The sequence below is a fragment of the Bos indicus x Bos taurus genome, chromosome 25 (assembly GCF_003369695.1).
Source record: "Bos indicus x Bos taurus breed Angus x Brahman F1 hybrid chromosome 25, Bos_hybrid_MaternalHap_v2.0, whole genome shotgun sequence".
Lineage (NCBI taxonomy): Eukaryota > Metazoa > Chordata > Mammalia > Artiodactyla > Bovidae > Bos > Bos indicus x Bos taurus.
The window spans coordinates 25,269,740-25,284,587 of NC_040100.1; the positions used below are offsets into that span (position 1 = coordinate 25,269,740).

At 39.6% G+C, this 14,848-nt stretch overlaps 1 protein-coding gene across 5 annotated transcripts in view; it reads right to left on the reverse strand.

The window, feature by feature from the left end:
- VPS35L (VPS35 endosomal protein sorting factor like) overlaps positions 1 to 14,848 on the reverse strand; it is a 138,311-nt gene that overhangs the window by 42,305 nt on the left and 81,158 nt on the right. For all 5 annotated transcript variants that reach the window (XM_027528171.1, XM_027528175.1, XM_027528172.1 and 2 more), the window contains exons 20-24: positions 13,723 to 13,785; positions 7,069 to 7,154; positions 5,873 to 5,953; positions 3,864 to 3,927; positions 1,330 to 1,428 (exon numbers count right to left, since the gene is read on the reverse strand). In XM_027528171.1, coding sequence (XP_027383972.1) covers positions 1,330 to 1,428; positions 3,864 to 3,927; positions 5,873 to 5,953; positions 7,069 to 7,154; positions 13,723 to 13,785 — 393 coding nt within the window. The remainder of the gene's footprint in view (positions 1 to 1,329; positions 1,429 to 3,863; positions 3,928 to 5,872; positions 5,954 to 7,068; positions 7,155 to 13,722; positions 13,786 to 14,848) is intronic.

Sequence of the window (14,848 nt, forward strand, 5' to 3'; positions counted from 1 at the left end):
CTGAGTTAAGTCATGCCTATCAACCAGCATGATAAATGACCATTTTCTGGCTTAATGAATAGCCAGGGTTCACTTATTCCATTTCCAGAAATCCCACACACTAAGTAAGCTTAAGATCTTAGAGATCTTAAGAGATACCTCCAAACCTGAAGATAAACCATACAAAATACCTCTGCCACACTGACGCTAACCGTAAGAAAGTAACAGCAGCCACGTTATCACTTATAGCACAGCAGGTGCCCTTCTAGGTGCTGTACATTCTTAAGCTCATTTACTCCTCATGACTTTACAGGCTGAGTACTATTAACTCCCCTGACTTACAAGTCTCTACATTTAGGTCTTAAGTTTACTAATGCTACAAAATCTGATAATCAGCAAACAAATATATTAAAAAGTCATTTTCCTTAAATTTACATGAAGCAACTCAAGAGCCTTGGGGAATCTTTTCACAACAATTAAAAGTTTGGACCTATGGTTCCCAAAATGTGTACCATGTCACCCCAGGGTGTTACAGGAAAATCAGAGGGGCATCCCACGTTTTGGACAACCACAGAAGGACTCAACTGTTGAACACTATGCAAAGCTCTTGTGTACGGTAGCTCACAGACATGGTATCTTCCTTGCAGTGATGGCATATCTTTGCAAAACTGGGTTTTTAGCAACTGCTATGACAAAAAGTACTGTGCAAACATTAATGTAGGGGGAAAAAAATCTATCTGGAACAGGAAATTGGGTAGTGGTGTCCCATCTGATTTCAAGGTTTGAGAAGTCAAGCAATGCCTAGAGGTACATATACTTCATTAGTAAGTAATTATGATGATTTTAAACGGAATGCAAATATATACTATTTTTCTTTCAATTTACATCAAGTATTGGTTCAGAGAGCAAGCTGTTAGAGCACAAATTCTTAAGTTGCTTGAACCTAATTTCTTAGTAAACAGAATTGTTCTCTTCCTTTTTGCCTAAGGGCATCCTGAAAAGTTACTGCAAGGCACTGTGAACCAAGAAAACTGGGACTCTGGTTAGGCAACACGGAATTCCAACTAGATTAATTTCTGTAACTAAATAATCACTACAACTCACTCAGCTCTTTGCTGTTGACATGCAGGAGTGAGAATATGCAAATTTCAGAGAAAAAGAGGCCAATGAAACCACTCTAAGGCTCAAGCAAAGTTGTAGATTTTATTAACCTTTGAGAAAACATCTTTCATGCCTTGGGAACAGAAGCAATATGGGGCCAGAAGAATCTCAGATTAAAACTGGTGTGTGGCCTATCAATGATCAATAAACATGTATTGAGAGAATAAATGAATGAGTGAAAATCCTTACGTGAATCAACTGCACAAGAACAGGTTCCAGATTGCAAAACATTGACCTGGCCTCAACATAAAAACTCAGCTGTTGTTCAAAATCACGGCCAAAGGATACCTAGAATCAAGGAATAAGTGACAATGTTATCTCTAGGCAGCTGTAAGCACACAATTGGAAAAGTTCCTCTGGAGTTTTGTGGGGACAGGGGAGGTGCTGCGATGACAAGACACCAAAAATTCCACAGATATAGATAGGTGGTATCTCAAGGGTATGTAAGCAAACACACATCTGTGAACTGGAAATACAACTCTAACCAGATGTTACATTACCTTACCCAGCATACAGCGGAAATGTTACTACTACCACCTCATCTTCATGACATGGCCATTGGAGCAGAACATAAAAAGACCAAAGGGTATAAAACAGAATCTCAAAATGCAAAGAGGATTTCCTAGGCTAGAAGGAAACCACTGGAAAGGAAATTGTGGCATTTTGGGTGTCAGCTGCAGCCTTTTCACATAGATTTGGCGACTGGGAGTCATTTGTCAGAGGGATTCTCTAATAAGGGCCACACATTTCTGCTTCATGATGGGGATTCCAACCTTTAGCAGCTCACTGGTGGCTGCTGGAGCCATTGATGGATGTTAATCCACCATTAAAAACTTCTTCTTCTCCTATTTCTTCAAATTTATGAACAGCTGGTTGGAAGGACAAACTTTACTGCTACAACAATCATTTTTGTCCAGAAGAGGTTTAAAGTCATAATTTCCACTACAGCTATCAAGTTTCACATCTTATTTTCTCATATTCTTTCCCATTAAAACTTGTTGGTTTTCAGACAAACCCATAAAAGGATAAATATCACAAGAGCAGCATATAAATTAAGGGAACAAGAGAGGCACCTAGTATCAATCATAGGTACATTTCCTAACATGGGAATTAAAAGGCTTATCCTGAATTTTCATCAAAATTGGTATTTTACCATAGTTAAATCAACCTCTGTAACTGAATGAGTCACGTTTTTCAAGGTGATTTTCAAAGTGACCTACTTATTTTCATCTCAGTCAGCTTTTGTCTTGACATTTCTAACAGGAGATACTGGCTGAAGTGGGTATTTTAGTTTCGTGCACCAAGATTTAAGGCAAAGGTTGTTCTGGCTAGGATGGAAAGGTGGTTGTTCCTGATGAAACCTGCAACAATGCTGCCCACTTCGCTCGTCCCTCCCCAGTGTCCCTGTGGACTCTTCCCAGCCGGAGGTGGGTCTGCTTTCCCTCCCCTCCAGACAGCTGGCCCTGGGACTTGCTCTGACTAACAGAATGAAGCAGGAGGCAGCACTGGTCACTGTGTGATTTTTAAACCTCCAAAGGCCCGGCAGCTTCTGATTCTGCCCTCACCAGGCAAAAGCCCAGACGTGAGCAAATGTTGAGAGAATGGTGGAGAGAAAGAGGTCCCATGACTGAGAAATGAGCTGCCCCAGTCAACAGCCAGCACTAAGACCCCAAACACATGCTCAAGACTGTCCTGGATCCTCCAGCCCCAGTTCTGCCACACTTCTGACATCACAAGGAGAGGCCTGGTTACCCAGTCAACCCAAAGACTTGTAAGAATAAAACATTGTCATGTTAAGCCACTAAGTCTGGGATGAGTTGTCGTGTAGCGCTGAGTAACGAGGATGAATGGAGAGTGGACACCTGACATTTCACCCTCACCCACTCCCCAAATCGTTTTCAGCAGCATCTGAAGAGCAGCACATCAGGTGCTTCAGGAAGCCCCTTCTCCACGGGTCCCCCAGTAGCCTACAGCTTAGAATTCTGGGCTCTCACTTTCGTGGCCCAGGTTCAATCCCGGGTCAGGGAACTGAGGATTCTGCAAGCCATATGGCACAGCCAAAAAATGTAACAATAATTTAAAAAATACAAATGAAAGAATTTAAATTGGCTTCACTGAAAAAAGAAAAAGAGGAGGCCTCTTCTCCCACTCTGGGTCCCCATGGTTTGGCCGCCCAGGGGAGCCTGTCTCCCTGGCCTGGCCGGTGTGTTCCTTCCTTCTCACAGCAGCAATCTGCTCAGGGACGAGCCAGTGGCCCAAATTACTCCAAAGACTCAGCCCTAGAACTTCTGCTGGAGCTCTTCCTGCTGCACTGCAGAACTGGAAGGAATGGAAACCCGGGGCTCTCGTGGGGAGCAAGCCTGCCTGGGAGGGATGCCAGGAGAGAAGAGCCATGAGCCAAAGACACACACAGCAGTTCTTGATGACACTACGGAGACCCCAAGTCCAGCTGCTCCTTCCGAGAGGTCCACCCCTGGACTTTATGTCACATCAGCCAGTCCCCCTCCCACCGTCCCCTTTTTATTTTTTCCTTAAGCCAGTTTGTCTTGGCTCTTCTTGCCCCCAGGGGAGTGCTGGCTAATATAAGTTGTTTTCTAATTTCATCTTATCTCCATAAAAATGAAAAGCACCAGGGAACATAATGTTAACTGCTTTCACCAGAGGAAGGATAAACAATTACATCACATTTCTAAGTACACTGAAACTTCTTCCCCAATACTTACCATTTTTATAAATCCATTAATCAAATATGCCAGCATTCTTTTCTCATCTTCAAGAGTGAGTGCACTAAAATCAATAATTGTACATAATTGACATTGAGGTAATAAAGTTTCCAAAGGAAAAAATAAATGAGAAATAAGTAATTTAACAGGTAAGAACATTCTGCATTTTCTAGATTTAAAAAACTTCCATATTTGTGTTTCTTTTGATGAAAATATGTAACCTAAATTAACATAATTTAAATGTGTTCCTCATCTCTCTTAGAGACACTGTTCTCAAGATATATTCATTAATAGCAAAAGAGAAGGTAATTCTCCCTTCTTTGGAATTTGGATAGCAAAGTTCAACTTCAAATTTTGTATTCCAGAGAACTTTCATTCAACAGTTTACTATAAAAAGGTTTAAATGTAGCAAAGTTGAAAATTATATAGTCAACACCAATACACCCTACTATTATCTTATCATTTTATAATATTTGCTTTATCACATAACTCTCCATTCCACCCTCCACTCATCAATCTACCTTATTCTGGAAATATAGCTTAAAGTAAACCACAGATCTCAGCTGCTTCGGTTTGATAGCAAAGTTAGTATAAATATAAATGAGAAAATGTCAAGTCCTTATAGTTTTGATAATATATGTGAAGGTTTATAAATGGTTTCCCAAATTTATTTTTTTTTTAATTTAAGAGTCAAAGACAAAGGTTCTTGTTCTAAAACAAGTCTGTATTGGCAAAATCAGCATTCTGTCCTCCAATATGCAACGTCCCCTTCATTCTTTGAGACTACATTTCCCAAAGCTCCTTTGAGGCTACAAGAAGCCACATGACACTTCCGGCCAATGGGATGCGAATGCAAGTGATGTACAAAGCCTCCCAAACCGTGTCCCTAAAAGGAAGCTGCTGTCCTCTGATGCCTGCAGGCTGCACCATGAATGTGGCTGAGGTGCCATCTCTACCAGGAAGACAAGAACAACACCCTAGAGGGACAGGAGAGCTGGAGGACAAGAAACCTGGGCTCCTGGATGATGTTCCAGAGCAGAGCTACCCTACCCTGACCTTCTGGCTCCACTTCTCACAAGAGAAATACATCTGCTATTTTATTTAGGCCAAAAACACATGTCCTACTAATACAAGTACTTTCCTAAATGTCTTTTGGGTTTTTACGTATTTTTGTGCAACAAAAGTCTAGCAGTTCTACTTATTATGAAAACTCTTGATATTTTGATTTTGATAACTAACGAAGTTGAAAGCACAAGTCATGAAAATAAAGATTCTACAATTCAGGGGGAAAAAAATAAAACAAAAGAAACTCAATTCATCTAGCTGATGGTTAAGTTCCAAAACAATTTTCTCAGTACTTGTAACAGTTTCCAGTGAATCAAGCTGCTGTGTTTAAAAATTCTTTAGGGATCAAAATTTCAGCCACAGAGAAGCAGGAGTTGCCTCAAGCACAGTCAAATGGAAACATGTAATGAAAAAGAAAAAAAAAAAAAAAGAAATACATCAAACTAGAAAGCAAAGGAGATAATCTGGCTTTTGACCCAAAGGTAAGGCCGGTGACTAGGTCTGAGCCTCAAGTATACTGAACAAATAAGGTCCTTCATGTAAGGAATATATGCAACTTCATTTGAATTTCAAATAACTGGCTAATAATGAGAAAAAATTTAAAGGCTATGTTACTGGATGAGTGAACTCATTCTTATACTATCTGCTGCTCTCAGAAATCTCCAGGAGACACGTAGCATGAGTTCATTTGGATGAAACCAGCCTTTTCCTCCCAACAGAAATCCCTTTGTAAAAACATCTGCCATCTCATTTTCTCAGGAAGATTACCCTCAGTTCAGCCTCCCTCCTCCCCTGGATTGGAATGTCCTTGTTAACAAGAATCTTAATAGACCCCATAAAATAATATTATTCACAGCGGCCGCTTAAAGCAGTAATTCCCTAATGCACTATTATGTGGCATTAAGACTCAATCCAGGCTCGTTTCAGCCTTAAGCATGGCTTACTTCACAGAGTCGTGCATGGTCTTGCAAACGTGCAAAAGGGCGTTCAGAATCACGGGGTCCTTGGTGGGCTCCTGTTGATGCCTGGGAGACATTTGGGGATAAGAGTGAAAGTCATCTACACCAAGCACTAAAAGCATGGAATTAGTTCTCATCTACGGGACATATGTGAGAAGCAGTAAATTATCTGGTTGGCATCTAACATAGCTCAGCTCACCAGCAATGGGCAATGTTCTAGTTTTCTCTGAATTTTTCTTTAACTAACAAGTTTGCTCTTCTAACGTAACTTCTCCCAACAGCAAATCTGTGTTCTTACCATGTTTCTTGAACCCCTGAAGCTGTCTACAACTGTGTTAAGTGCAGACAAAATTATTAATTTAGTTTCTCAAAAGACAAGCTCTTACAACAAATCTTCATGAAAGTAAAGTAGGTATACTCATTTCAAGCATATGGAATTAGTCTTTTAGAAAGAAAATACAAGGAAAGCTTAAAACATATACTCAACTAACTTCTAACTCAATTTTCCAAACTCTGCTATTTGAGCTTCATTTTAACACACATTTTTTTTTTAATCATATCTACATACTTAATGTTTAAAGTCAGTTTAACTTTTAACTTAACCCTGTTCTAAAGAAAAATACATTAGAAGTCACTGATTAAACTAGTTATATATTATCTAATATACTTTAAAATAAATATACATTCTTAAAATAAAAGTTTCTCTTCCATGTACTATCAAAGTATTTCATGTACCACCAGCAATAGTTTTGGGAAAGAGATTTAATCAATAAAAGGAAAGGAATTAAACTGAAAACCTATCATAAATCTACACATTGAAGATAGAAATCTTTCAAGCTCTGGTATGAGAGAAGATAAGTATGACTATCTTAAAATCTTAAAACTCCCTAAATAAATAGTACATCAATAGATTGCTCCTTCCCAAAACTCACAGGAATGAGATACTGTGGGTGATGGTCAGCCCATCTAATATTTATATTTATTACTTTGTCTTCTTAAGAGCTAATTATAAACTTTTATCATGACTACTCCTTTTAATGTGGTTCTCCTCTCAATGTTATTTTAGGTATAAACACATCATTACATCATAGGGCCTCAAAGTGTATAAATTGATTTCTTATCAACAGGTTTCACAAGGGCAGTGGGAATCGAAGCTTCTGATTACTTTGTGCTATACTTACTTGATAAAAACTTCCATGATGCATTTGCAAACCTCCACCCGGACACTCTCTTTTTGGAACATGTCCAGAAATGGCAGAAATTTTTCCTAAAAAAAAAAAGCACTCTACTTGCAATTTACACAAGTTACTAGAAGAGATTTATAGGTTACTTTTTCTTTGAAGGTCAAAACAGAGGAAGAGGAGTTTTTTTGTCTTTCTGAGGCAGGTCTAATCAGGACTCGTGGAAGCAAGGAGAAGACTCTGAGGTGTTTTTATTACTTTTTTTCTAACATAACATGGGCCTTTTTTGAAAAAAAGTTATTTATTTGTAAGTGAAGGATAATTGCTTTACAATAGCGTGTTGGTTTCTGCCATACATCAACACGAGTCAGGCACAGGTGCACCTGTGTCCTCTTAGACCTCTATCTCACCTCCCAGCCCATCCCACCCTTCCAGTTGTCACAGAACACCAGCCATTTTAATCATTTCTTATTTTTTACACGCACACACTGCTTTATTTATTTATTCATTTTCGGCTACACTGGGTCTTGTTGCTGCACATGGGCTTTCTCTAGTTGTGGAAAGTGGGGAGCTACTCTTGAGCTGTGGAGTGCAGGCTTCTCATTGTGGTGGCTTCTCTTGCTGTGGAGTGCAGGCTTCATAGTCACAGCACCCAGGCTCAGTGGTTGCAACTTGCTGGCTCCAGGGCTTGGGCGTTCAGCAGTTGCAGCGTAGGAGCTCATTAGTTGCGGCTCGCAGGCCCTAGAGAATGCAGGCTTCAGTACTTGTGGCACATAGGCTCAGTAGTTGAAGCTAGAGGGCTCAAGTCAGTAATTGTGGCACACGGCTTAGCTGCTCTGTGGCACGTGGGATCATCCCGGACCAGGGATTGAACCTGTGTTCCCTGCACTGGCAGGTGGATTCTTAACCACTGTACCACCAGGGAAGTCCCAGACCCTGAGGTTTTTTAAAACTATTACTATTAAAATAAATTACATGTGCCCAGGGATCAGGGCTGGGACCAGTTACTATTTTGGTGAATCACCTGGGCAATCCTTTTTAAAAAATTATTTATTTATTCATTTTTGGTTGTGCTGCATTTTCATTGCTGCCATGGGCTTTCTCTAGTTGCAGAGAGCAGGAGCTACTCTTCGTTGCAGCGTAGAGGCTTCTCATTAAAGTGGCATCTCTTGTTGCGGAGAACAGGCTCTAGGTGTGCAGGCTTCAGTAGTTACAGCACAAGGGCTCAGCAGTTGTGGCACACAACTCAGGCTTCAGTTGCTTCGTGGCATGTGCTGTGGTCTAGGGATTGAACTTGTCTTCCCTGCATTGGTAGGCAGATGTTTATCCACTGTACAACCGGGGAAGTCCTGGAAAACCTTTAGGTAAGTATAAGCTCATAATGTTCATGGGGATCTCACAGCAAGAATACTTGCAGTGGGTTTGCCATTTCCTCCTCCAGTGAACCAATTCTGTCAGAACTCTTCACCATGACCTGTCCGTCTTGGGTGACCCTGCAGAGCATGGCTCATAGCTTCAGTGAGTTATGCAAGCCCCTTCACCATGACAAGGCTGTGATCCATGAAAGAGAACTAAAGAGCCTCTTGATGAGGGTGAAAGAGGGTAAAAACTGACTGAAAACTCAACATTCAAAAAACTAAGATCATGGCATCCAGTCCCATCACTTCATGACAAACAGAAGGACAAAAAGTGGAGGCAGTGACAGATTTTATTTTCTTTGGGCTCCAAAATCACTGCAGATGGTGACTGTAGCCATGAAATTAAAAGACACTTGCTCCTTGGAAGGAAAGCTATAAAACTCAGTGTATTAAAAGCAGAGACATCACTTTTTTGACAAAGGTCTGTCTAGTCAAAGCTATGGTTTTTCCGGTAGTCATGTATGGATGTAAGAGTTGGATTATAAAGAATGCTGACTGCTGAAGAATTGATGCTTTCAACTGTGGTGCTGGAGAAGACTCTTGAGATCCCTGAACAACAAACAGATCAAATCAGTCAATCAATCCTAAAGGAAATCAGCCCTGAATATTCATTGGAAGGACTGATGCTGAAGCTGAAGCTCCAATATTTTGGCCACCTGATGTGAAGAGCCGACTCACTGGAAAAGACCCTGATGCTGGGAAAGATTCAGGGCAGAAGAAGGGGGCAACAGAGGATGAGATGGTTGGATGGCATCACCGACTCAATGGACATGAATTTGAGCAAACTCCAAGAGACAGTGAAGGACAGAGGAGCCTGGCGTGCTGCAGTCCATGGGGTCGCAAAGAGTTGGACACAACTTAGTGACTGAACAGCAACAAAGCTCTTCTTAGTACCCGAAGGCAAGGCAGGCTTTTTACGATTGTACAGGGGAACAGAGAAAGCAGAGTCAGAGTTGTTCACACAGTGACTTCTGCATCCAGCCTCCACATTCAGTGCCGGTGTGACCTTAAGCACGGCTCTCCACCCCTTCTTGCATTAGTTTCATTTGTAAAGTGGGACTCATTTCTACCCTTGCTTCCCAGTGCTGGTCTAAAAATGACCTGAGGCAATGCAGAAAAGTAAATAGAAAAGATCAATGAAACCAAAAGCTGGTTCTTTGAAAAAGATAAACAAAACTGATAAACCTTTAGTCAGACTCATCAAAAAAAAAAAGTGGGGGAGAGTCTAAATCAATAAAATTAGGAATGAAGAAGTGAGGTTACAACCAACACCACAGAAATACAAAGGGCTGTAAGAGACTACTATAAGCAATTATATGCCGACATAATGGACAACCTAGAAGAAATGGAGAACTTCTTAGGAAGGTGCAATCTCCCAAGACCGAACCAGGAAGAAACAGAAACATGAATAGACCAATCACAAGCACTGAAACTGAATCTGTGATTAAGAAACTCCCAAAAAAGAAACGTCCAGGACCAGATGGGTTCACAGGTGAATTCTATCCACTATCTAGAGTAAAGCTAACATCTATCCTTCTGAAGCTATTCCAAAAAATTGCAAAGGAAGGAACACTTTCAAACTCATTCTATGAGGTCACCATCACCCTGATACCAAAACCAGACAAAGACACAACACATACAAAAAAATTACAGGCTAATATCACTGATTAACATAGATGCAAAAATCCTTAACAAAATACTAGCAAACCAAATCCAACAATACATTAAAAGGATCATACACCGTGAATCAAGTGAGAGTTACTCCAAGGATGCCAGGATTTTTCAGTATCTGCAAATCAATCAGTGTGATACACCACATTAACAAATGGAAAAATAAAACCCATACAATCATTTCAACAGATGAAGAAAAAGCTTTTGATAAAATTTACCATCCATTTATGATTAAAAAAAACTCTCCAGAAAGTGGGCAGAGGGAACCTACCTCAACCTAATAAAGGCTATGTATGACAAACGCACAGCTAACATCATACTCAACAGGGAAAAGCGAAAGTATTTCCTCTAAGTTCAGGAACAAAACAAGGATGTCCATTCTTGTCACTTCTATTCAACACAGTTTTGGAAGTCCTAACAGCAATCAGAAAAGGAAAAAGAAAAAAAAAAAGGAATCCAAACTGGGAAAGAAGCAAAACTGTCACTGTTTGTAGATGACACAATACTACAGAGAGAAAATCCTAAAGACACTGCAGAAAACTACTGGAGCTCATCGATGAATTTGGTAAAGTTGCAGGATAAAAAATTATACACAGAAATCTGTTGTATTTCTATACACAATGAAAGGTCAGAAAGAGAAATTAAGGAAACAATCTCATTTACCACTGCCATCAAAAAGAATAAAATACCTAGGAATAAACCTACCTAAGAAGGCAAAAGACTAGTACTCCAAAAACTATAAGATGCTAATGAAAGAAATCAAAAATGACACAAAAGAAAAGACAGGCCATGTTCTTGGACTGGAAGAATCATTATTGTCAGAATGACTATACTACCCAAGGCAACCAACAGACTCAATGCAATTTCTATCAAATTACCAAATTGTATTTTTCACTAGAACTAGAAACAAAAAAATTTTTAATTTGTATAGAAACACAAAAGGACCCCAGATAGCCAAAGCAATCTTGAGAAAGAAAAACAGAGCTGGAGGAAACAGGCTCCCTGACTTCAGACTATACACAAAGCTACAGTCATCAAAAAAGTATGGTTCTGGCACAAAGAAATACCGATCAATGGAACAGCATAGAAAGCCCAGAAATAAAGCCAAGCACATATGGTCAATTAATCTACAACAGAGAAGGCAATATACAATGGAGAAAAGACAGTCTCTTCAATAAGCAGTGCTGGGAAAACTGGACAGCTACATGTAAAAGAATGAAATTAGAACATCCTATTGATGCTTTTGAACAGTGGTGCTGGAGAAGACTCTTGAGAGTCCCTTGGACTGCAGAGATTAAACCAGTCAATCCTAAAGGAAATCAATCCTGAATATTCACTGGAAGAACTGATGCTGAAGCTCCAATACTTTGGTCACCTGATATGAAGAGCTGACTCATTAGAAAAGACCCTGATGCTGGGAAAGGCAGGAGGAGAAGGGGACAACAGAGGATAAGATGGTTGGATGGCATCACAGATGCAATGGACATGAGTTTGAGCAAGCTCTGGGAGTTGGTGATGGACAGGGAAGCTTGGCGAGCTGCAGTCCATGGGGTCACAGAGAATCGGACACTGAGCAACTGAACTGAAAACACTATACACACAAAAAAACTCCAAATCAATTAAAGACCTAAATGTAAGGCTAAGTACTATAAAATTCCTAGAGGAGAATACAGGCAGAACACTCTTTGACATAAATTGTAGCAATATCTTTTTGGATCTGTTTCCAGAGTAATGGAAATAAAAGCAAAAATAAACAAATGAGACCTAACTAAACTTAAAAGTTTTTGCACAGCAAAGAAACCATAGACAAAATGAAAAGACAACCTACAGAATGGGAGGAAATATTTGCAAACAATGCGACTGATAAGGGATTAATCTCCAAAATATACAAACAGCTCATACAGCTCAGCATCAAAAAACAAATAATCCAATTTAAAAATGGGCAGAAAATCTAAAAAGATATTTCTCTAAAGACATACAGATGGCCAAAACACACATGAAAAGATGTTCAACACTGCTAATTCTTAGAGAAATGCTAATCAAACTACAATGAGCCATCACCTCACAATGGTCAGAATGGCCATCATCAAAAAGCCTACAAATAATAAATGCTGGATAGAGTGTGGAGAAACAGGAACCCTCCTAAACTGTTGGGAATGTAAATTGGTACAGCCACGACAGAGAACAGTATGGAGGTTCCTTAAAAAACTAAAAATAAAACTACCATATAACCCAGCAATCCCACTGCTGGGCATATAACCTGAGAAAACCATAATTCAGAAAACACATGTACCCCAATATGTTCATTGCAGCACTACTTACAATACCCAAGAAATGGGGGCAATCTAAATGCCCATCAACAGATAAATGAATAAAGAAGAGGTGGTACATATATATAATGGAATATTTCAGCCATAAACAGGAATGACATAATGCCATTTGCAGCAACATGGATGGATCTAGAGATTGTCATACTGAGTGAAGTCAGCCAGACAGAGAAAGACAACTACTACTTGACATCACTTATACCTGGAATCTAAAAAAAGATAAAAATGAACTTATTTACAAACAGAAATAGACTCACAGAGAAAACAAACTATAGCTACCAAAGGGGAGGAGGTGAGAGGGATCAATTAGGAGTTTGGGATTAAAACATACACATTACTATATATAAAATAGATAACCAACAAGGATCTACTGTATAGCACATGGAACTCTGCTCAGTATTCTATAAGAAACTACATGGGAAAAGAAATCTGAAAAAGAATGAATATGTGTCTATGTGTAACTGAATCACTTTACCATACACCTGAAACTAACACAACACTGCAAACCAACTATATTTCAATTAAAAAAAATTATAAAAGCTCTAGCATAGGGCGTGGAGTGTGGCAAAAATCCAATAAATAACAATTTCTATTATTAAATAAACAAAAGCTTACAGCCCTGTGAGAGAACAGAAGCAGAAACAGGAAGAAGGAAGAGGGAAGCTGAAGGAAGGGCCAGAGAGTGTTACTGCAGAGAAGTATGTAACTAGATTGGTATGCACTAGACTGGTACGTACCCAGGGCACTGCAGCAAATGAAAAGGGTGTCACAGGATATTTTCAATTTCTAAGGAAATATAATAAATCTCAACTCTGTCAAGACACTGAGACAACTATAAGCTTGATATATTTCTGAGTTTCAACATTAAATTGTATGATAAAAAGTAGATACAATGCAAAAAAAAAAAATCAATGTTCAGTTTAGTTCCAAGGTTTCAGAAGTTGTATGATACCCAGTAGGCACACACATCCCATAGAAAGTCATGAATGAAATAAAAACAATATTTTTCTATCAGTCTATGCCCATTATTTTCACAATAATAGAAATATTATTGCTTAAGCTGCTTAAGTCATTATGATATAAATATTTGAACTGTTTAGACCAACTTTTTTTTTTAATAAAAAAAGGAACTGTTAAGTTTTTTTTGGTCGAGGATACCATGAAAAATTTACTGAGACATTAAAGGAACCTCTGACTCAGATATAAAATTTTTAAAATAGTTAAAGATAGTTACTTACCACTGAGAAAAGAACTGAGAAATCGTGAAAGTGTGCAATTACTTTCTTAATTATTGACTGAAGCTGCAAAACAAAATGAAACACACATCTTTAACAAAACTTGGATATTTTTAAAAAGGCAACCCTGTCTCATCACATGCAATCACAATTACAATTAGGGAAATCTGGAGTGCACAAGAACAGGGAATTACTCGGTTAGGTTAAGTCTTGTCTCAATCTGAGTTTACCCATTTTATTCTAGACTTAGAGGAAGAACTTCTCAGCCTCAACCTCCTCTTCTCCAAAGCAGTATCGTGCTCACTGGGAGGATTAAATGGGATGGCTCGGCTACAGTGCTTAGAGCAGTGCCTGCCCTTCTAAGTTCTCTGATCAAGTCAGCTATGAATATTCAAGAGGTGGGCAAACTTTTTCTATCAAGGGCCATACAAGTCATCACAACTACTCAATTCTGCTACTGTAGCTGGAAAGCAGCCACTGACAATATGTAAACAGATGGCTGTGTGTGAGTTCCGATAAAACTATTTGGGCTACATGGGCCATGATTTATAGATCCCTATTCTAGCCAATAAAGAAGGCTGAGTGCCAAAGAATTGATGCTTTTGAACTATGGTGTTAGAGAAGACTCTTGAGAGCCCCTTGGATACAAGGAGATCAAACCAGTCAATCCTAAAGGAAATCAACCCTGAATATTCATTGGAAGGGCTAGTGCTAAAGCTGAAGCTCCAGCACTTTGGCCACCTGATGCAAAGAACTGACTCCTTAGAAAAGACCCTGATGCTAGGAAAGACTGAAGGCAGGAGGAGAAGGGGACGACAGAGGATGAGATGGTTGGACAGCATCACGGATGCAATGGACATGAGTTTGACCAAACTTGGGGAGATAGTAAAGGACAGGGAAGCCTGGGGTGTTGCAATTTATAGGGTCGCAGAAAGTTGGATACGATTTAGCAACTGAACAACAACAATTCTAGCCCATGGTAGTCCTGGGTTTTTTGACTACTTCAGTGGAGAGACACTGGTCTGAGTCTGACAGTGGGGTCAAAGGCCCTGGCACTAACCACAGATGATGGCACACTCTGTGAGGCCTGTCCTGGATACCCAGATACTGATGTCCACCACCCCTCACC